We start from the raw sequence: 23,657 nt of genomic DNA, 5'->3' as shown, positions 1-23,657 counted from the left end.
ACGGTTGACCATACGCCACGGGATTTTCATTATTTTTTTTACATTTTCTTTTCGTCTTTTTTTTTTTTTTGTTTCTTCATCTAAAGTAAAATGGGGCTGTAATATTGCACTCTGAAACATGGCCAAGTTGTCTCCTGACCCTCCGGACCATCAGGGCCAAGTCCACACCGAGGGTCCATTTGTTTTTGAAAGATCACTTAAAAACATCCTCCTAAAGAAAAAGGATGGCCACGACATAAGCCAGCGTACTCGAGACTTTGAAACGATTGCCCAGGATTAGAAAAAAAAAAATCTGCTTCGCTTTCTTTGTAAAAAGCCCCACTCTTGTCCATGGACTGTGTCTGTCTGACTTAAAGAGAGTCTGTCGGCAGGTTTTCGCTATGGAATCTAATGTAGGGCAAGAGACCCTGATTCCAGCGATGTGTCACTTACTAGGCTGCTTGGTGCAATTTTGAAAAAAAACCCTGTTTTCTCTTCTGTAGATGTAGCAGCACTATGAATATGAAGTTGCCTAATCCTCTGATTGTTCATAATCTGCCAATCACAGTGGTGGGGGAGGGGTTACATAGATTAACTGCCATGCACGTGACACCTAGTCCTGCAGTGATAATCTCCTGCTGATAAAACACTGATTGTATTGAAACTACAACACAAAGCCTAATAAGTGATACATCGCTGGAATTGGGCTCCTGGCCCTACATTTTGCTGCTCTCAGATTCTTCCTTTGTATTGGTATGGAATGGACCTGCCCCATGACAACAGTCCTAAGTCCAACTTATAGCTGAGAAAATGCAGGGAGACATAGTTATGACTTTTCCCAGCCTTCTCTATGCCTCTGTGGTGGCATGGAGCGGGTCATCGAATTCACAGGGAGGCATCAGGATGGAGGGCACCGGGTGGTGTGACGTTACATGGAAAATGTATAGTGACATTTAGATCTATAGGTGGAGGCTCACTTTAAGTTTTAAAATGGATGAGTGGATTCCTATAAAAAAATCAGATTGCACCCTGACTAATGTTAGTCAGTGATTATGTTCATTTGTGATTTATTTATTTTTTCTCAGCTTGGATTGGACTAAGAAAAATAATTGCAGTAAGTTGCGAGTGGTCGCGTACGCTGAACGAGGCTCGCCAGTGCAAGTCAATGGGTGCGAGGAAAACAATTGCACAGCACATGGACCATGCGTATGCCATGCAATTTTTTTTTTCTTAAAGCACCCATCTCATAGGAAACCTGACATTTCATCAGCCGAGTTCACTAAATTCAGAATAGAAGATATAATATATATACAGCTGCGGGCTGATATTAATAGGCTAGGAAGGGGCCATGGATATTGGCCCCCTCCCAGACTAAGAACATCAACCCTCAGCCGCCCCAGAAATGGCGCATCCTTTAGATGCACCAATTCGGGCGCTTAGCCTCCACACTTCCCACTTGCCCTGGTGCAGTGACAAGTGGGGTGATAGTATTGGGGTTGATGTCCGCTTTGTAATGTCCTCTCACATCAAGCCCAAGGGTTAGTAATGGAGAGCCGTCTAGAAGACGCCCCCATTACTAACCCCATAGTCAAATGTAATAAAGACACAGACCGAGTAAAGTTCTTTAATTGAAATAAAAAAAAATCTACGACCCTCTTTTACCCATTTATTAATATCTCAAGAAAAATAAGAAACTAAAGACATCCTCACCTGTCTGCCGATAATCTATTTGTCCCATGAGGAGCCCAACTCGGCTAGATCTGGTTGCTTTGCTGAGCGTCCCATAAAATATGACCACTCAGCCCGGCATCCAGGAGACGAACATAGCTCCAGTGCTGGGTGAGAAAAATCACATTGTACTTGCATGACAATCGTCCGACTTTTCAGGAACAACATCGGACCAATTTTATTTATGCTGATGAGTTCCGAGTCCTTAATGGGGATAAACTGAAATACTAAAAACACCCTATAAAAAAGTGGCATTGTTTCTGTAAAAATAAATAAAATAATAAAAATGACCCCTTTATCTAATCTTGGATATTCCCTTAAAGGGTTATTTTCTTCTTCATAAATGGGTTATCTTTGAATAGTGCTTGTAATTATGGGCAATTTTTCAATTTACTACTTATTAAAATTTTCAGCCGTTCTTGAGATATTCACACTTTTCAGCTCGTTGCCTTGGTGACCGACCACCGCTGCTAGGCAGCAGAACATGTGCAGTGCTTATAAGCGCTTTTCTGTTCCGTTTGTAAGCGCTGTTTTGAATCTTGCCAGGATCACTGGAGCGCGCTGTTACCTCCTAATCCCAGCCAGTTTCAGGGCAGCACTTACAAGCCAGACAGCTGTAGTGGTCGGTCTCCTAGGCGACAAGCTGTATGCTAAAGAAATGTGTTAGTATCTCAAGAACTGCTGCCAGTTTTATTAAGCAGTAAATTGCAAAAGTGCTTGTATTTACAAGCTCTATCTGACAAAATATCAATCTATGAAGATGGGAGTAACTTTAAGGTTTTTCCTGACCTGATTTAGTATGTTAAAACTTTTCGCGGTTTGTCGCCTTTAAGCACACCATGTATACAAACGACATAAGCCAAGCTGAAACGTGTGAGCTAAATTTTTCATAAAGGAGCAGTTTCTTGTCGTATCGGGCAATATTCTACATAATCCCATACCAGCATGTTATGGGTTAGTAGTAATCTTTACCCCTCCCTTCTCGCCAGATTATACTCTTGCCTTGATTGATGCAAAGTTCAGTGATTAGTACTCGCTGATTAGGTCACTGTCTCCACCTTTGACTACAGCAGCCTGGAAAATCTACAGCCACTTAGTGCTACGTTTTTTGTTTTTTTTTTCCATTTAGCTGCTATAAAAATGATGTGCTATAAAGATCTCGTATGCAGCGTTGCTGTGTGTGATGACATCAGGAGTTCTGATTTTTTGATTACTTCATGTTGTATAGGATTTATATACAGTATAATTATATTTTTATACCAGCTTCTAATCACACAGACCCAGGGATTATGACCAATACTTGACTAAACCCTCATAAAAACGGGTAAAGGCTTCATTCAGACGTGCGTTTCTCTCACTAGAGAAAAAGGACGGATTAATTTGATCGGAGTGCTGATCGATCAGCACTCGGATCAGCACTCGGATCAGCACTCGGATCAGCACTCGGATCAGCACTCGGATATTTCTGTGTTTTTTTTTTGTTTGCTTGTTTTTTGCGGACATTCTGTTCCGAATAAACACTGACATGTGAACAGCCCCATAGATTCTAATGATGCATGTTCTAAAATGTGTATAGGAGACGAAAGTGAAAAACGGACGTCGGATTGAGGACTAAACCTACAGATCAGCGTGTGCAGTAATACCAAGAGAATGGACGCGATGCAATATGACAGTGATGAGACTTCCAGGACTGGTTGGTTGAGGAATCCTCCTTACCGGTATTAAGGACGGGGCGGAGGCCCACAACAAGCAAAGCTTTCCTGCAGCAGTTCCTCAGATACATCTCACAGATTTATGATGTTTAAACCAATAAAAGTGGGTGAGCCGGAGAGGGAGAGGCCGCTCTGCTGTTTGCAGCCTGTAAATCTGCGGAGTATCAGGATGCTGAGCTCATGACCTCCATGAGTGGACGTCTGAGGAACATCTCATTAGGTGACTGGTGTCGTCTGTGGGTGTTAAGACTGTCATCGACATCAGCAACTTTATTTGCTTGGTACTAAAACTGAGGATGTAAATAAGGCTGGGGCTTTGATCGGGCAATATTAAGTCTCCGACAAGTTGCACAAATAATTTTTGCAATTTGTTTGGGATTTTCGAGCCGTAAGACCGAAATCCAGCAGGTCACAATTGCGTTATGTCTTGTGCTCCAAGGCAATAGCATTGACCATTATGAGACTCGGGTGTCGTTTTGCATAGACTTCCATGAACTATGGCTGCGGCACTGTTCTGCGTCTACCCGTAACACTTGTATGTTGGCGGCTGTCACTGTCTAGCCCTAACCACAAAGCCCTCCGACCTCCGAGATATAGGTCAGATCCCGATTGTCTGCCTCCTAATTATAGAACGTCTTGTTCCACTTCAGCTGATATTAAATGAATTTCGTCAGGTGCATGCCGATTCCTGCCAAGTATCTAAGTGACATTTCTGGACCGGCAAGACCTGTTCTGTGTGCCGGGGACGGCAGGTGTAACACGTGTATGTCTGAGCGCTGACACATAGGACAGGTGTGTGCAGGTGTGGGGGGGACCATTGCTCATCACAAAAGAAGCAGTGATTTATCTGACATTTATAGATAAAAGATCTGAACACTTCGGTCACGTCTTTGGAGCAAATACCAGATTTATTTAGACAAATGGACTTCTGCTGGGAAAGTCAAGAAAATAAGTTAATGAGTAAAAAAGTTACTTGTGCCATTCGCACAAAGGCTTATTTCATGTGGTTAGCGGCAGGCTCGGGGTGTCTAATATCAGATGAAAAAAAGGCAACCCAGCTTTTGTCAAGTCCTGACAAAAGGGAAAAAAGTATATATAGAATGAAAAATTGGGTTATAGGTCCACTATTCCATGAAAAATAATTTCTTTAATACATTTTTATGGTGGTTGTAGTCCAAATCTTCTATATAACCCAAAGTTAAAGAATAACATTTTGGCTTTTTGCAGCCACCACTAGAGGGAGCTTGTGAGCATACCGCATACAGTGCTAAAAAAAAGTCGTATCATAGGGTTGGCATATAGAATGGTGGGGGGTCACTTACAATTCTGCCCAACAACTCCAGGCCATGGATTAGGTCACAGGCAAAGGTTCAAATGGAATCTAAAGCTTAGAGAAAGCCTCCCGCACAGTGGCCTGATTTCTGATACACCCGGTCGTGATGGCGTCAGTGCACCGATCAATATCATATAGGACACAAGGCTAAAAACCATATTTGTTAATAGCCCTAATTTTGCTGGGACTTTCACGATTTTTTTTAGATACAGTCCTATGCAATCAGGGATGAAAAAAGGACTAAAAAGGAGAGCAAAGTTTGCCCATCTTCACCCAATCACTGCTGCGCCACTGTAATGGTCCCACGCGACCCCGTTTCTGGTTGGGAAACGCTGATACAAAATCTTTTACCTCCCTTAATGGCAGGCGCCAGCCGTCACAATATTATGATTCCACAATTTTGGGTGGGTGTCAGCGGTGCTCAGGTTTATAAGCTTGGATTATTTTGGGTAGTTTCCCCTCAAATTAGATTTTTACTATAATTTACTATTATTTTATGGTGTGAATTATAGAAAATCCCAAATTCTCCGTTCCATCGAGCATGCATCGATACTACATTAGCTTCCATGACATGTGAGAGATGGGGGGGAAAAGTGTGAAAGACCTTATGTTATAAATACATTCTCTACCCTAAGATGGGGCCTATGTGGTTCCTAGAGAGGGGCCCCAAGCTGAGTTTTGTTACGGGGCCCTGACTGTGTAACCCTCCGAGCTTTCCATGTTGCTGTAAGGCTACGTTCACATTTGCGTTGTGCGCCGCAGCGTCGGCGCCGCAGCGCACAACGCAAACGAAAACGCGGCAAAACGCACGCTAAAACGCTGCGTTTTGCGCCGCATGCGTCGTTTTTGGCCGCAAGTTGGACGCAAAAAAAATGCAACTTGATGCGTTTCTTGCGTCCAACGCTTGCGGCCATGCGGCGCTAAACGCAGCACAACGCATGTCCATGCGCCCCCATGTTAAATATAGGGGCGCATGACGCATGCGGCGCCGCTGCGGCGCCCGACGCTGCGGCGCTGACCGCAAATGTGAACGTAGCCTAAGTCAGACTATTCTTCCCTACAAAGACAAAACAGCCGTGTCACATGAAGTCATCTGTACCGAGAAGCTAGACTAAACTGACATTTACAAAGGAGATAATGTCACTTTTCTGACCTTTGTGCACAATTGGGGAGTAATATCATTATATATACAGTCTGATGGGTCAGATCCTATTACTGGAATCCATATTAGTAACGGATTTTCCAAAATCTCATCCACGCTGCTGAAAAAATCTGCAACATAAATTGACTTTTGGTGCAGATGGGGTTAAAACTGCAGTAAATCTGCAGCGAAATGTACACCATTTTGTGCAGATTTTTTTTCCCCTGGAGACTTTCTGCTGCGGAAATCGTGAAGTCCGGAGAAGGAATCGGTTACTGCCGACTCCTCTTATCTCCAGTAAAAACAAAGGGTTTAGGCATGTTGAAATCCAACAGCCCGATCATTCTGATGCCCCCATATGTATTTTGGCAGTGACAGTACGCTGAGTATGGCCACTTTTAGGGTATGTACACATTGAAGGGTTTTTTTTAGGAGGTTTTGGAGCAGAAACTGAGCGGAATCTCTCCAAATCCTCACAAAACTACGCAAAAACTTAGAATCTTCACTCAACTGCTACATATGTGCACACAGCATCTGGGGTTTTATTCACAAAACCTGACATCTTTTTCCTGAAGTGATTCTGCAGTGTTTTTTAACCCTCGTTTTTTCGTTTAGCTCTTTCCAATAGCAAGCTTTTTGCAGAGTTTTTGGAGCAGAAACTCCCAAGTTTTTGAGTAGTTTTGCATTTTAAGGAGGATTTGGAGAGTTTCCATCCAGTCTTTGCTCCTAGAACGCCTAAAAAACCCTGGTGTGGACATACCCTAAGTTTATGTGAACACTGAATCCTTTGGAGCGGAAATTGAGCAGAAACTCAAAGCTTTTTGTGGCGTTTCACATTTTGAGGAGGATTTGAAGAGTTTCCGCTCAGTTTCTGCTACAACAATTGCGTATGCACAGACCCTCAGGGTGTGTTGATATAGAGTTTTCCTAGTTTAATTTTTGCAGTGGAAACGTCAAGTTTTTAAGGAGGATTTTGGAGACTTTCCACTCCAAAAACGCAACAACAACAAAAAAAAGCTCCGTGTGAATCCATCCTAAACGGTGATGATTCTAGGAAAGCTGGATGGTATCCATTATGTCACAGGGTTTTTATTTTGCTTTTCCAAATGATTGTCAGACCATCTTGAACGCTCGGTGGGAAACGCTCTTTAACCCTTTATTATCTAGTTCTACATCTGAAATCACATGCAATACATCTCAACATCCCGCCATGTTAATATCACATCGTTAGGCGTTTGGATTATAGGGAAATAACTATATTTTTATGTCTGGGATTTCAAGAGAAAAAGGGGAAACTGAGACATATGGGAGCCTTATGTTTGCCGCCATAAAGTTATATGTTGTTATAGATGTTTGCTGACGGCCAGGTCTGGAATTTATACAGAGGGACAAGTGAGTCGCCACTTGTGTGACGTGTCTGGGGTGGTGGACTCTCAGCAGAGGACAAATCTACAAAACTAACGTGTACATATAGGCCCTGGTCTACGAAAACAACTGAAGGCAGAAATTGGGGTAGTTTCATGTAGCAACCAATCAGATTGCTTCTATCATTTTCAAATATACTATGAAAAAATGTAAGCTAGAGTCTGATTGGTTGCTATGGTTGATTGCTTCATGCTCTGTTTGCAGTGGAGAAATGGAATATAATATTTTTTATAATATTTTATAGCGCAGAGAACGTTCTATGGGACAACCTTTGCATAAAAAAACTGAGGAGACATCTTTTTTTTTCTTTCTTTTATTTATGTCATTCTCCTCTTCTCACAGTTTGTTTTTGTCCCTCTCACGTGGCTCGTCCTGCGTTATTCCCTCAGACATCCATGTTCTCGTTTCTTTTTCCCTCCCCTCTCTCACGGCCCCCACTATACATGAGATATTTCCAGAGATAAATCTCTCCCCGAATGTTTGACAAGAGAGAAAGCGAGATGTGTGAGAGAATTCCTTCTGGGACCAAAAAGAAAGGGGGTCTCTTAAAAAAACATAAATAAATAAAAAACATGGCCGCCCTCCTCAGTATACCTTCCCATTCACAAACAGTAGACGGATTAGCCCGCGGTTTGTACGCGCACGTTCACAGCGGTGAAAATGTAAACATAGGCCGCACTTTCCAGCCGCTAGGCCTCAGAATAGGCCTCAGAATACTGCGAAGCACATCTCCATGGCGACCCGTAGCGAGACCCCTACTTCTTCTTCTGTGGGACCGGGCTGTTTGTTTAGTTTACATGGTGTTTGTTTATCCGCATTTTCGGGTTTTATAGGGATAAATGGCGTAACGTCAGCGCTGGAGAATTTCGTTCAGAATTTTTAATTTTTTTTTGCTCATTTTTATTTCTCATCTCTCTGAGGGAAAGTCGTTTAAAGTGTTAAGGGATTTCCTGATGGGGAGGATTTTTAATCATTTCAGTCGCTGGCGAGTCTACGTAACGTGGGTGAGCGGTAGGACTCACTTCCCACGGGCCTGGATTTTTATTTTTTTTTCGTAGGGGGAAGATTTCCCAGCCCTGGGGGGCGCAGAAGAAAGGAAAAGAAGGAGGTGATGAGAGCAGAGGTAGAGGATGGGGATCTGGGAGAGCGGAGAAGTGTGAGAGAGGTCTGTACGGGGTGACGTTAGGATGGAGAGGACACCCGGCAGGAAATGTCCCCTTCTATAGGGGGGGAAAACATAGGATCCCCCTAGCGACTCTACTGTCTGTGAGACCCCACCAGAGCACCCTGTCCCTGCATCCCCTCTGGACTCGCTGACCTCACTTCATGGCGGATTCCCACTAAAACTGAGGCCTAAAACTGCACTCCTCGCCCCTAGCATAGCCCAATAGGTGAGAACGAAATTGGTGGAATCTGTAAAACTCCATTTAGGGTCTTTCTCTGGAATATTTTGGGGTTTTTTTTTTTTGTAGGGACGCTCCTTTTAATGCATTATTCTTGTGTCGTAACGGATGCAGCAATTTCCATTTTATGTAATAAAACTTTTTTTTACTTTTTTTTTTTTTTTTTTCATCATTTTGATCTCTTCTCTAAAACTCCATTACTTCTGTGTGCCCAGATTCCGGCAATGCCTAGTAGGAGTATATAGATGGCAGAGCAGAGAGCCTTTATAAGGCCCCTAAGTGCCACATCGGCACCCCGCTTCAGGGGGCAATCATTGGGGTGGTCCTTCCCACTGTAAACCACTTAGGTGCCTCTGTCTGTATTGGCTGCAGCAATTTAGGGGTTAAACAGTATCCATTGTCCCTCTGATTCTGGCCTTTTTAGAACAGGAGCCTTCTTCACCCCTCACAAGACACACCTGATAGTTGGCATATTTTTATGCCACGTAAAAAAGAGAAAAATACTTTTTTTTTCTTTTTTTTAGTGGGTTAGCAGATATTTTTTCCTAATTTTTTTCATTTGCGACTTTTTAATAAGTTGCCACAGATATTCTCTAGGTACCTTCCTTGGAGTGAATTTATGTGCCCCTGAAACTTTGGTGTAATTTTTCTGACATTTTAGCAGAATATTTAACCTGTTTTGCAAGTTTTTTCAAAGCAAAAAAAAAAGTCAAAGGCCGAAATAAAAAGCATTTTAGATTTTGTGCACAATTCTTGAATTGCATGCGACATGCAAAAAAAAAAAAAGTCACATTCCACAAGACAAATACAGAAAAGAGACTTAAAAAAAAATCACAAATAATAAACCGGGAAACTTTTTTCTCTGTACCTTTTGTGTGGACGATATAAGGCTGCGTTAAAGGCTCATGCAGACGACCATAGTTTCAGTCTGAGTGCGATCTGTCAAAACGTCGGATCGCACTAGGACCTATGAGGTTGTGCACATGTTCGATTTTGGCCTCGTATTGAGTGGTTCTAGGAAAAAATGAATAGCATGTGAGATTTGCCTTTGATAATCGGATGGCACTCACCCATTCATGTCTATGGGTCCGTGGAAAACACCGGACTGCACTCTGATGACATTTGAGTGCAGTCCAATATTCAGACTGCTAGAGAAACTTTTTTTCTTTTTTCTCTCCACCTCCGAGAAAATCTATCTGATCACACTTTGATCAACATCTGATGTGGAAAGTACGGGGCTGCAAAATTGAAAAAGTTGAAAGAATTACTGTACTTTCTGCGAAAATGACTTAACACTTGCAACTTTTTTACGCCTAATGTATCAGAATTGATCCATTTTCCTCCATAGTGTAGGAAAAAAGTTGACCAATCAAATTCCAGTTCCCCAAAACAAAATTTTCAGATTACCTAATGAAAACCGAGATCTGATTGGTCGGCAAGGGGAGCTGCACAGTCTCTTTTTTTTTTTTTGGATAAGACCCCGCTCATCAGCTCGTTGCCTTTTACTGCCAAAAGTAAAAGATAATGAGCTGACAGAGGAAGCAGTGCTGTAACCGCTGGCTACTTTTGTCAGATTTTGTAGTAATACTGATAACATTTGTGAGGCCTGTTTTCTATCCAATGAAAATTAAATTTGGGAGATGTTCATCCGCAGCGGCAGAGAATTTTCTGAACTCTTTGCAGGATGCTATGTGTAGGGAGTGCGTTACTCCCTCATCCGAAATTATCTGTGTCCACGAGCCAAAATGACACCCAGAACCATATAAACCATATATAATGATTATTACTGGTGTACAATGCCAGGACGGTGTATCTCCGCTGCCCCCTGGTGTTTAGGTCATACTAGTGCAAGGCTGGATTGGGGGACGATCATCTGTTCTTCCTATCCTGAGGGGGTCTACACATGCAGGACTCAGGTCTGGGGGGCATCACGGCTGGTGTAACCAGATTTCTTTTCTTCTTACAGGCTCCTTATCCCTCTCTATGATGAAGACACCGGCCTCCTTATTCTGGCCGCACAGGTAAAATTGTCTCCATCACCCAGCACGGCCATTAAACAAACTTGTCCTAATGCTATGACTTATATTGATCAGGTGGATCATAGAATGTCATACTGATCAGATCATCTGTGATCGGCGAGGGAACCTAGCTGTAAAGTATTCCGTTTCCCTGTAGCGCCACCACAGGGGGGGGAGGAGAATTACATAATTCACATTAAATCAAAGGATTGAGAAAATGACTGTTCCTCCAGAATTTAAAACTGTATAATTATCTGTATATATGCGTTACATCAGTCTGTCCATTACCATTTGCAGGGTGAAGGCACGGTGTACTGCATGGAGGTCGGCACAGAACCCCACTCCCTTGCACAACGTAAGGAAGCTTTATAATATATATATATATATATATATATATATATATATATATATATATATATATATATATATAATTTTACAATTTTAGCTCAGTGCTGCACTATGTCACCTCTCTGTATCTCGCAGTGTCGCAGTGTGTCACGGAGCAGCAGTCCCGCGGCCTGGCTTTGGCTCCCAAGCTGTGCCTTGATGTCATGGGCTCTGAAGTCCTACGTCTCCTCCAGCTGACTGACCGATTCATCATCCCCATCAGTTATACAGTTCCACGCAAGGTACCGTAGCTGATCTGTTCCATGAGCCTCTATCGATCCACAGGCAGATTGCAGAATCCATTCCCTTCATAAAGTATATGACTTCTGATCATCACTTATTCACGAAGGCCCCAATACACACATCAGACTAAAGTAAAGTCGGCCCAACCGGGATCATCCGTTTTCTATGTAAGGTGTACGGGGGCTTTATACAGATGCGCATCGTATATTATATAATACGCCGTCGCTGTGTGATTGAGAATGCGGCCGAAATCTCACACTTTGGTTACATTGATTTCTATTGGAATGTCGCCCCAGCAAATCAGATTTGTGCATTTTGATATCAGTTGGATGTACCGATAATTATCTAGTTTAAAGGAATTTTCCACTATTTTAAAGGGACTGAGTGTTCAAACCAAGCACAAGCGCTCGGAGCACCCGTGCAAGGGCCGAGCAGTTCCGTGCACCTTCCTATCTGCTTGTTTTTCATCTGTCTCCGCCCTCCTCTAGCTTGATTGACAGCACTGGCTTTACAGGAGCAAAAGAAAGGTGGAGATAGATGGGAAACAAGTAGGTGGGAAGGGTGCACCACTGCGCCAAGGGTGCACCGAGCTCTGTTTGAACAGTCATCCTATTCTGACAGACTCCCAGGTTGGTACAAAAACTAATTATATATATATATATATATATATATATATATATATATATATATATATATATATATATATATATATATATATATATATATATATATATATATATATATATATATAATGTGTATATGTATCTCTCCTGCAGGAACGCAGTTCAAAGTATGGAGGAACAACGCGGGTCACCCTGGACCTATTAATAATCTCTCCTTTTAAAGGGGTTGTCTGAGATTACAAAACTAATATCTGACTTCTTCCAGAAACAATGCCACCCTTCTCTGATGTGCCTGGAATTTCATCTCAAACCCATTAAAGTGCATGACGCAATACCAGACACAACCCATCGAAAAAAAGTGGCGCCATTTCTGTAACAAGGCAGCCATGTTTTTCTAATCTGATACTTATTCACTAAGGGGTCCAGCAGACCATCATCTGAAGACCGCCATCAGGCAAGACCTAAGATCCATACCTCTTACTCTCTATTTTATCCTTACGGGTTCGGATTTTGTCTCCCACCAGCAAACAGGAGCCGAGTTTCCAAGTGACCTTTTTCCCGATACAGCGGGACGCACAGCGGCGCTCTCATCCCAGAGCTGGTGGGCTGGAGAGAACAAACAGGTATATGGCGGCTGTGCACATAATGATACAGATCTAGTTACCGGTCATATGTAGGGTGCATATATATATACTGACACATTGCAGGCTGATCAGCGCTCCTTTACTACAGTAATGCGGCCAGTCGTGATTTATCGTAACTGCCGAAAACTGTTTCGGCTACTGCCACTTACTGCATACCCCATTGCTAGTGTTGACTGCCATGTCTGCATGATGACTGTAGCCACAGTGTAATATTGCAAAATGCTAAATTCCTGACTACAATGTCTACTGCACAGATGATGTTGACAGAACTAATCGTTAGAGCCCGGATCTTTAAGTTTCTGTATTTATAACTATATGTATGTAATGATTGCCCTCAGGTAGGAAAGGTCTCATTAAATCCAGCGAGAAGAACCCCTCCTACTTGCCTCCCCAGCAAAGAGAAAGTGACCAACCGCCCAGAACCGAGCATTGCATCTCCTGAGCCAAGTGTGAGTATCCATCCATCCATCCATCCATCCATCCATGATGTCTATGTATCCATCCGTCCTCTCTATCCAACCATCCATCCATCCATCATCTCTATCTATCCATCTCTCCATCCATCATCTCTATCTATCCATCCATCCATCATCTCCATCCATCATCTCTATCCATCCATCCATCATCTCCATCCATCCATCCATCCATCATCTCTATCCATCCATCATGTCCATCCATCATCTCTATCCATCCATCCATCATGTCCATCCATCATCTCTATCCATCCATCCATCATCTCCATCCATCATCTCTATCCATCCATCCATCATCTCCATCCATCATCTCTATCCATCCATCATGTCCATCCATCATCTCTATCCATGTATCCATCCATAAAATATATCTATCGATCTTATCTATCCCATATCCATCTTGCACGGTCTATGAACATTGCGCGGTCTGACCATTCAGTACATTTGCCCGGACATCTACTCCTCAGAAGATTGTCCGCTGTCTTGATTGCTTTCCCACTTGTGAATAATCTTTCTAAATGTATAATGGACCCCAAATTGATTGGAAATGGCCCTTTAACACTTCTAAGATCATTGCCAGTGTCTTTCCCCCGTGGCATTGTGTTATCATGTGACAAATTTTTCCAGACCAGCACAGTGCCAAAACTTCTGCTTTTATGTTGTTGGTCACACTTGCTGATGAACATTCAATCATGGGTATTTGATTGGCAGTATCTGGCTACTACTTACCCTTTTAATTTATTTGAAAGCTGAAAAGGTGTGCTTAATTTTTCACACGCTGTTTTGATATTTTAGCCCGTTTTTTTAATAAATAAATAATGACGTAGTGTAATCTGTCTCCTCCGTCTACTGCGCTGTTCAGTAGCTTTATGTGTTTACAGTATACTGATGTATACGGCCCAATGAAGACCAATAGGACAATGTTTGCGCCTGCATTGGGTTACCTATACATACACTTGGCGTGTACGCCTGAAGCCTTTCACGTGATGGGAACAAGACTTTTTTTGAGTGGGGTCCAAATCTGCAGTCACTCTATGTAACTGCAAACTATGGAAGCCTCACAGTGTGCACTGTCAGGAGTCTCCAAAATGCCGAAGCCGGGAGCAGACGGCTGTGTGAGTGCAAGCATATGATTTGCATGCATGCGGTCACATTCTGACTAGACGTCAGTGGCCTCACTGAATAAAAGTGAATTGAGAGATGCCGGACACGTCTAGTCAGAATGTGACCGGAAGTATGCAAAACGCATACATGCGGTTACATGAGCGTCCGCTCCCACCACAGGAGAATCCTGACAGGACGGTCATGTAACCGCACGTATATGTTTTGCATACTTCCGGTCACATTCTGACTAGACGTATCCGGCATCTCTCAATTCACTTGTATTCAGCGAGGCCACTCATGTCTAGTTGGCACGTGACTCCCTTGCATGCAAATCACATACTTGCGCTCACATACTCGGCTTCAGCATTTTAGAGAATGCTGACAGTGTGCATTGTGCGCGCTGTAAGGATTCACAAGTCTGCACTCGCACAGAGTGACTGAAACTTCAAGTTTCAAGCCTGGACAATCCCTTTAACTCATTGCATGTTGCAACTGTGTTTTTCCTAGGATGGAAGTGTCCTGACTTCTCCGTCCAGCTCCGTCACCTCCCCCTCTAGCGGGATCGTGTCCAGCGCCAGCCAGCGCTCCTTGCAGAGCATTCTGGGTAAGTGTTGCTCACTCCTCTCTGGGGCCGCTAACAAGACCAGACCGTAGAGAATTAACTACTTACTCGGTGCCGTGCAGATATTTTTGGGATTCTCTGTCGTCCAGGCCTCCAGAGGACAGCGCTGCCCTTAGTTTGGGCAGCAGGAATCTAATGACTGGTTCCCTTTAATGTGATCTAACAATCATCACACGGTTTCATTATTTTTCCAAAGACTCCACCACCCATGCTCATGTGTGAAGCCGAGGGGATTTATTTAATAACGGCATTTTGCTCAGAGAAAGGAGATCAGCAGCTGCCGTACAGCGCTGCCGCTGCTTATTAGTCAAAACTAGTAATTTTACTGACTCGCGGTCTGATCCTCCTAGGTCCCAGCTCACGACTCCGTCATACCCAGGGCATTGTGCTCCACCGGGACCATCACATTACCAACCTGAAAGGTGTGAGCCAGAGTACGCCAGGAGAGAGCGATGGCTTCTGCGTGAATCACCAGCGGCTGGCAGTCCCACTGGCCGTTGCTGGGGGTCAGGTGGCTGTACTGGAGGTAAATTAATGACTTTAAAATAGAAATACCTTTTATCTAGGTCTCTCATTATTATTGTGCCATAATTTAATCTTTCATGACCAGGTCTTTACCGTGCTCAGTGCTCCAATTTTTTTTTTCTAATCCAGAGCTCTGAAGTTAAGATGCAGCCACCACTAGAGGGAGCTCTCTGCAGACAGATTTATTATGGAGTTGAGTGTAATAACTGTATGCAATGAGCTCAGAAGCTCCCCCTAGTGGTGGATGCCGGCAGACAGAATTTTATGATTTTACTCTATGTTTATGCCGGGGATTAGAAGCTCAAACTGAGCACCAACCACTGTAAAGTTACAGAAAAATAATGATAAGCACAAAATATTGGGGCCTATTTAGTTCAATAGAGGAAATGGTGTTTCGGAGCGGTCCTGCGCCCCATACTAAGCATCTACAAGGCTAAAATCCTTCTGTTATGCAAAAGTAACCCTAGTTTGGAAGCTCCATAGTGAGGACTGAGGATCATAGACTAACAGCTGCAATCATCTGATTATGTGTAATTCTACAGATATTCTATGTCTCTTGCAGCTGTCTCAGGCGGGACGTCTCCCTGACACTCTGCCCACTGTCCAGAACTCTGTTCCTGTCACCGATCTCACTTGGGATCCATTCAACCCTCATCGGCTGGTCATCGGTAGGACAATACTATTTCCTATGGTCTGATTTGAACTGTGATTTTCAATATTATTGATTTTGTATTTGATTTCCCCCAAAATCATGAAATTATAGAGAACTGCAAACTCCATATTGCCAAAATATGGGACTATAAGAAGTAATTTTGGGGTCATTAAAAAAAAGTAATACCGTAATTTAGTGATTGGAAATATAATCGTAACATTCCATTAGACTCGTGTTCTTTCATATCTTAACATTTCAGGTGGGGAGGATGGACGGATACGGGTGTGGGAGATTCCACCGGATGGACTCAAAGAGGTCCTGACTGAACCTCAGAATACACTTGCTGGTAAGTCGTTGCATGTACTGAGGAGATCCAGTCTTACAGGCAATGCTTCTTGGAGGGAAAAGTATTTAAATGAGCTTTCCATCATAAGGATAATAATAATAATAATAATAATAATTTTATTTATATAGCGCCAACATATTCCGCAGCGCTTTACAACTTATAGAGGGGACTTATACAGACAACAGACATTACAGCATAACAGAAATCACAGTTCAAAACAGATACCAGGAGGAATGAGGGCCCTGCTGCTCGCAAGCTTACAATCTATGAGGAAAAGGGGAGACACAAGAGGTGGATGGTAACAATTGCTTTAGTTATTTGGACCAGCCATAGTGTAAGGCTCGGGTGTTCATGTAAAGCTGCATGAACCAGTTAACTGCCTAAGTATGTAGCAGTACAGACACAGAGGCTATTAACTGCATAAAGTGTATGAGAACATGATGGAGGAACGTGATTATGTTGTTGTTTTTTATTAATAGGCCACACAGGGATAATTAGGTTAATGCGTTGAGGCGGTAGGCCAATCTGAACAAATAAGTTTTTAGTGCACGCTTAAAACTGTGGGGATTGGGGATTAATTGTATTAACCTAGGTAGTGCATTCCAAAGAATCGGCGCCGCACGTGTAAAGTCTTGGAGACGGGAGTGGGAGGTTCTGATTATTGAGGATGCTAACCTGAGGTCATTAGCGGAGCGGAGGGCACGGGTAGGGTGGTAGACTGAGACCAGAGAGGAGATGTAGGGTGGTGCTGAGCCATGGAGTGCTTTGTGGATGAGGGTAGTAGTTTTGTACTGGATTCTGGATTGGATGGGTAGCCAGTGTAATGACTGGCACAAGGTAGAGGCATCGGTGTAACGGTTGGCGAGGAATATGATCCTGGCAGCAGCATTCAGGACAGATTGGAGCGGGGAGAGTCTGGTAAAAGGTAGGCCAATTAGTAGAGAGTTACAATAGTCCAGACGAGAATGAATAAGTGAGACAGTAAGAGTTTTTGCAGAGTCGAAAGTAAGAAAAGGGCGAATTCTGGAAATGTTTTTGAGATGCAGATAAGAAGAGCGAGCCAGTGATCGGATGTGGGGGGTGAATGAAAGCTCGGAATCAAGGATGACTCCAAGGCAGCGGGCATGTTGCTTTGGAGTAATGGTGGAACCGCACACAGAGATGGCAATGTCGGGCAAAGGTAGGTTTGTAGAGGGAGAGAACACGAGGAGTTCAGTTTTTGACAGGTTCAGTTTCAGATAGAGGGAGGACATGATGTTAGAGACAGCGGTAAGACAATCACTGGTGTTTTCTAAAAAGGTCGGCGTGATAACAGGAGAAGAGGTATATAATTGGGTGTCGTCAGCATAGAGATGGTACTGGAAACCAAATCTACTGATTGTTTGTCCAATAGGGGCAGTATACAAAGAGAAGAGGAGGGGGCCTAGGACTGATCCTTGAGGAACCCCAACAGTAAGGGGAAGGTGAGAGGAGGAGGAACCAGCAAAACAAACAGTGAAGGATCGGCCAGAGAGATAGGAGGAGAACCAAGAGAGAACGGTGTCCTTGAGGCCGATGGAGCGGAGCATAGTGAGGAGGAGCTGATGATCCACAGTGTCGAATGCTGCGGAGAGATCCAAGAGAATTAGCATGGAATAGTGACCATTAGATTTAGCTGTTAGTAGGTCATTAGAGACTTTAGTGAGGGCAGTTTCAGTAGAGTGTAAAGAGCGGAAACCAGATTGAAGAGGGTCGAGAAGAGAATTATCTGAGAGATAGCGGGTAAGACGGGAGTGGACCAGGCGTTCCAGGAGTTTAGAGATGAAGGGAAGATTAGAGACAGGTCTATAATTAGCGGCACAATTTTGATCGAGGGAGGGCTTTTTAAGTAGTGGATGTATGATGGCATGCTTAAATGAGGAGGGAAAAATACCGGAAGTGAGGGAAAGGTTGAATATTTTTGTTAGGTGAGAGGTGACAGCCGGGGAAAGGGACTGGAGGAGATGCGACGGAATGGGGTCGCTGGTGCAAGTGGTCGGGCGAGAAGATGCAAGGAGCCTGCTTACTTCTTCTTCTGTAACTGGTTCAAAGTCAGAGAGTGAACTAGATGCAGTGGGGGAGGGAGGACAGTGCTTGGTATGAAGAGATTGGGAAATGATTTCCTGTCGAATGTGGTCAATTTTTTCTTTGAAGTAATTGGCCAGATCGTCAGCGCGGAGATCTGTGGTTGGGGCCTGCTCTCTTGGGTTGAGTAGGGACCGGAAAGTGTCAAAGAGACGTTTAGGGTTATTGGACAGCGAGGTGATGAGGGTGTTGAAATAGGTTTGTTTGGAGAGGTGAAGGGCAGAGTTGTATGTTTTTAACATGAACTTATAATGGATGAAATCTTCGGGCAGATTAGATTTTCTCCACAGACGTTCGGCGCACCTGGAGCACCGCTGCAAGAAACGTGTTTGCAGCGTGTGCCACGGTTGTCGCCGTCTGTGCCGAGTTGTTCTATGTATAGGAGGTGCAGCTTCTTCCAGGGCACTTTGCAGGGTTTCATTGTAATGCTTCAGAGCAGAATCAGGACAAGAGATGGAGGAGATTGGGGCCAATGAAGACTGCAAGTTCTTCATAAGTTTCTGGGTGTTAATGGCCTGTATGTTTCTATAAGTGTGGAAAGTGGGGATGACCTGAGCGGGATGGCAGTTCTTGATAGAGAATGAAAGAAGGTTGTGGTCAGAGAGTGGGAGAGGGGAGTTTGTGAAATCATCCAGTGAGCAAAGCCGGGAGAAGACCAAATCAAGGGAGTTTCCATCATCATGTGTTGGAGAGTTAGTATGCTGCGAGAGGCCGAAAGAGGAGGTTAGAGATAAAAGGTGAGAAGCAGATGGGGAGAGGGGAGAAGCAATTGGGATATTGAAATCACCCATGATGAGGGTGGGGGTGTCACAGGAGAGAAAGTGTGGAAGCCAGGTGGCAAAATGATCCAGGAACTGGTGAGAGGGGCCGGGAGGACGATACACCACCGCCACTCGCATGGAGAAGGGGACGTAGAATCTGACAGCATGGACCTCAAAGGAAGGGAATACAAGTGAGGGTACTTGGGGGATAACTTGGAAGGTACATTTGGGTGAAAGGAGCAGACCAACGCCTCCACCTGCTCTGTTGTCTGATCTTGGGGTATGAGAAAAGTGTAGTCCACCAAATGAGAGAGCAGCAGCAGCGGTGGTGTCTGACTGCTGGATCCAGGTTTCAGTAAGAGCCAAGAGATTAAGAGAGTTAGAAAGGAAGAAGTCATGAATGAAGGAGAGTTTATTACACACAGAGCGAGAATTCCAAAGAGCACAATTGAAAGAGACAGAAGGCATGCATGGAATATTAATAAGGTTAGAGGGGTTTCTGGGTGTAGCAGTTGGGAGGTTAGACTGGCTATAACATGGGGGGCCGGAAAAAGGGACGCTTTAGTGCTACCATATGATCTTGAAGAAAATTTTGTGTGGGCATAACGGAGATAGTTAACTAAGGTGAGGTGATAAGGCCAGTCTAAAGAAGTGCGTTTTTAGGCCACGCTTAAAACTGTGGGTATTTGGAATGCACTACCCAGGACAATTAGATTAATTCCAGAGAAGTGGCGCAGCTTGGGAGAAGTCTTGGAGACGGGAGTGGGAGGTTCGGATTATTGAGTATGTTAACCTCAGGTCATTAGCAGAACGGAGGGCACCGGTAGGGTGGTAGACCGATATAAGGGAGGAGATGTATTGCGGTGCTGAACCGTGGAGCACTTTGCAGGTGAGAGTAATTAGTTTATATTAGAATCTGTAGGGGATGGGTAACCAGTGCAATGACTGGCGCAGGGTAGAGGCATCAGGGTAGCAGCTGGAAAGGAATATTATCCTGGCAGCTGTATTCTGGGCGGATTGGAGAGGGGAGAGATTAGTGCAGAGTTGCAATAGTCCAGACGAGAATGAATAAAAGCAGCTGTAAGAGTTTTTGCAGAGTCAAAAGTAAGAAACGTTTAAATTCTAGTGATGTTTTTGAGATGTAGGTGACATACGCGATCAAGTGAACGGATGTGGGGAGTGAATGAAAAATCTGATCAAATATGAACCCAAGACAGCAGGCGGGCATGTTGCTGGGGAGTAATGATAGAACCTCACATGGAATTTGCAATATCGGGCATAGGTAGGTTAGTGGAGAGAGGAAACATGAGGAGTTCAGGTTTTGACAAATTAAGTTTTGAATTTTCAGCCAGACTGGATTTTCACCATAGACTATCGGAGCACCGCTGGAGATAATGTGCTTGCGGCGTGTGCCAGGGTTGTCGCCATCTCTGCCGAGTTGTTTTGTAGGAGATGCAGCTTCATCCAGGACACATTTCAATGTCTCATTATAATATTTCAGAGCAGAATCGGGACATGAGAGGGAGGAGATTGGGGCTAATGATTGCAAATTCTTCATAGGTTTCCGGGTTTTAAGGGCACATAAATTTCTACAAGTGTGGTAAGTGGCGGTGTCGTTAGCAGGGCGACAGTTCTTGACAGAGACTCAATATCTCACCGTTTAACAAGCCTCACATCCTGACTAGGGTCATTAGCCAACCAGATACCATTCTGTAGACCACTGTTTGGGGGATGATTGCCCCTCATCAGTACAGAGCAGGGTACTAGGTGGATAAGTGAGATGCCTGGCTAATAGTACCTTCCTCATATTCAATTTATTGGGGGGTTCTGATGAATTCTCTATATTAGTTCCAACTATAGTTGAGCAGAAGAGATTTGCAGGACCCTGGTCCGGCCGCCACATTGCATGTTGGTAGCCCGTGACCAGCGGAGCAGAGCCTTACGAATCTCCTACTACCTGCCGGCATCTGCAGCGCCTCTTCTGATTAATAAGCATTCACAACGTCAAGCATGTGTCGCAACGCAACTTAACGATGTCACAGGACCTACTAATCCGGGATGTCTTGGGTAGGAGCAGATTTGCAGGGCTCTGCTCCGGGGGCCACGGACCTGATGGTGCAAATCTTCTTTTCTCATCTTTTCCCAACCTTTGGATGAGACACCATCATCAGGCCAAGGCTCGTGTGGCCCAGTGGCAACGTTGGATGTCAAACTACTGATCACACCCCGGGACTGACATCGGAATGAGGCGATCAATCATCATCCGCTGAAAGAATCACCGTGACTGAGGAATGCTCCCGCACCGGCACGGGCAGCCCATCGCCCTGAATAGGGGGCTTACACACCTCTCAATGTCAATACATGCAGAATAGCTTCACTATACGGACAAAACAAATGTTTATTCTCCGCATATTTCTAAAGTTAACCCTTTCGTGTTTCCACAACGTAAAGAGATAATCTGTGTCGCCCCCTGGTGAGAAGTTCTTATTTATTACAGGCAAGATGAGAAGTATCATTAAATCTAACACTGGCGGTGAGATAAATGAAAGATATACGGCTAATTGATGTATTCTTATTCCACAGTTCATAACGAGAGAATTTATACTGTGCGGTTCCACCCGTGCGCTTCCGATATCCTCGCCTCCTCCTCGTACGACCTTACCCTGAGGATCTGGAACCTGAAGACTGGAAAAAATGTCCTGACCCTTCAAGGTCATGATGATCAGGTGACCACCTCTTTAGGGAAAAACATACATGTAATGTCGGTATAGATATTACAGAGATCATCGCCCTTCCAAGCCTATTGATAGACGTAATGTGTTTGTATCATGCATAAATTAAGAAATCAGAGATATTACCATTAATTCAGTAGTTAAAGGTAGTCCTGTAAACCCGATAGATAACTATTTGTACGATCAGTGGGGATCCGACCAGTGGGACGCCTTCTGATCATGTGTGAAATACTGGCAGAATATCGCACACATCATCAAATGATCACACATTCAAGTCCCCTACAAGGAGTAAAAAAAATCAATTGAAAGTTTACAAAAGAAGAAAAAAGTTTCAAAAATATATATATATAAAAAAGTTGAAAATCCTAAACTTAAAAAAATAAAAATAATAAACAAAAAAATGAAATAAAAACAGTTGGTATTTCTGCATCTGTAAATGTAGTATCAAAATATAGTGGAATATAGGGGTATATAATAGTGGAACATTGAAGTCTATCGAGCTCTTATTTTCTACAGATCTTCTCTCTGGCATGGAGCCCGGATGGGAAGCACTTGGCGACCTGCAGCAAGGATCAGCGCATTCGTATATATGAGCCGCGCGTTTCCACCGAGGCACAGCAGGTTAGATAGAGCGCGGTGATGGTGCCATGCGCCGACATTTCTATATACTATTCTTTCCTGCCGTGGTAATGCGCTAATGTGACTGTCGCTCCTTACAGGAGGGAGCCGGCCCTGAAGGTCCTCGCGGAGCTCGTATTCTCTGGGTGTGTGACGGCAAATATCTGCTGGTGTCTGGGTTTGACAGGTGAGGGCAGCCTGATGTCCGCTGTATAGACATGGACGTGGCGCAGGTACAGTGACCGTCATTATGTGATTGTTCACAGCCGAAGTGAACGGCAGCTGACTCTGCACAGTGCACAGGACTTGTCTCAAGGTCCTATCGCTACAGTCAGCATCGATGTGTCGCCGGCCACCCTTATCCCGTACTACGACCCGGACACTGGGCTCCTGCTGCTTACTGGGAAGGTGAGCCAACCAGCCATTACCAGCCAAGAGTCCGCAGGCCAACCTGGTGCCCCGGCTGTGAGCGGCTATGGGGGTCCTGGCATAGGTGGTCATCAGATAACTATTATCTGTGCTCCTCCGACGATGACTTGTAACTCAAAGAGTAGGAAGCTGGGAATGGGGAGATCACATAACATGTCTGCTCAATAGAGACCGCATTATTGGGAGCAGAAATAAGGGTATAGGCCCCGACTACTGTGGGAATAGGGGTATAGGCCCTGACTACTGTGGGAATAGGGGTATAGGACCTGACTACTGTGGGAATAGGGGTATAGGCCCTGACTACTGTGGGAATAGGGGTATAGGACCTGACTACTGTGGGAATAGGGGTATAGACCCTGACTACTGTGGAAATAGGGGTATAGGCTCTCACTACTGAGGGAATAGGGGTATAGACCCTGACTACTGTGGAAATAGGGGTATAGGCTCTCACTCCTGAGGGAATAGGGGTATAGACCCTGACTACTGTGGGAATAGGGGTATAGACCCTGACTACAGTGGAAATAGGGGTATAGGCTCTCACTACTGAGGGAATAGGGGTATAGACCCTGACTACTGTGGAAATAGGGGTATAGGCCCTGACTACTGTGGGAATAGGGGTATAGACCCTGACTACAGTGGGAATAGGGGGATAGGCC

The 23,657-nt window shown here is 44.2% G+C and overlaps 1 protein-coding gene across 4 annotated transcripts in view; it reads left to right on the top strand.

Moving 5' to 3' along the window:
* The window catches only part of PAM16 (presequence translocase associated motor 16), a 114,456-nt gene that overhangs the window by 75,220 nt on the left and 15,579 nt on the right, over positions 1-23,657 (top strand). For all 4 annotated transcript variants that reach the window (XM_077274617.1, XM_077274614.1, XM_077274613.1 and 1 more), the window contains 13 exons: positions 10,688-10,742; positions 11,037-11,094; positions 11,223-11,368; positions 12,517-12,615; positions 12,975-13,085; positions 14,721-14,817; positions 15,186-15,361; positions 15,923-16,028; positions 16,272-16,358; positions 21,806-21,948; positions 22,471-22,575; positions 22,674-22,759; positions 22,839-22,980. In XM_077274617.1, the coding sequence (XP_077130732.1) occupies positions 10,688-10,742; positions 11,037-11,094; positions 11,223-11,368; positions 12,517-12,615; positions 12,975-13,085; positions 14,721-14,817; positions 15,186-15,361; positions 15,923-16,028; positions 16,272-16,358; positions 21,806-21,948; positions 22,471-22,575; positions 22,674-22,759; positions 22,839-22,980 (1,411 nt within the window). The remainder of the gene's footprint in view (positions 1-10,687; positions 10,743-11,036; positions 11,095-11,222; positions 11,369-12,516; positions 12,616-12,974; positions 13,086-14,720; positions 14,818-15,185; positions 15,362-15,922; positions 16,029-16,271; positions 16,359-21,805; positions 21,949-22,470; positions 22,576-22,673; positions 22,760-22,838; positions 22,981-23,657) is intronic.

Source organism: Ranitomeya variabilis, chromosome 7, assembly GCF_051348905.1.
Source record: "Ranitomeya variabilis isolate aRanVar5 chromosome 7, aRanVar5.hap1, whole genome shotgun sequence".
NCBI lineage: Eukaryota > Metazoa > Chordata > Amphibia > Anura > Dendrobatidae > Ranitomeya > Ranitomeya variabilis.
The sequence above is the reverse complement of the archived record's forward strand: the minus strand, read 5'-3'. Positions and strand labels throughout refer to the sequence as shown.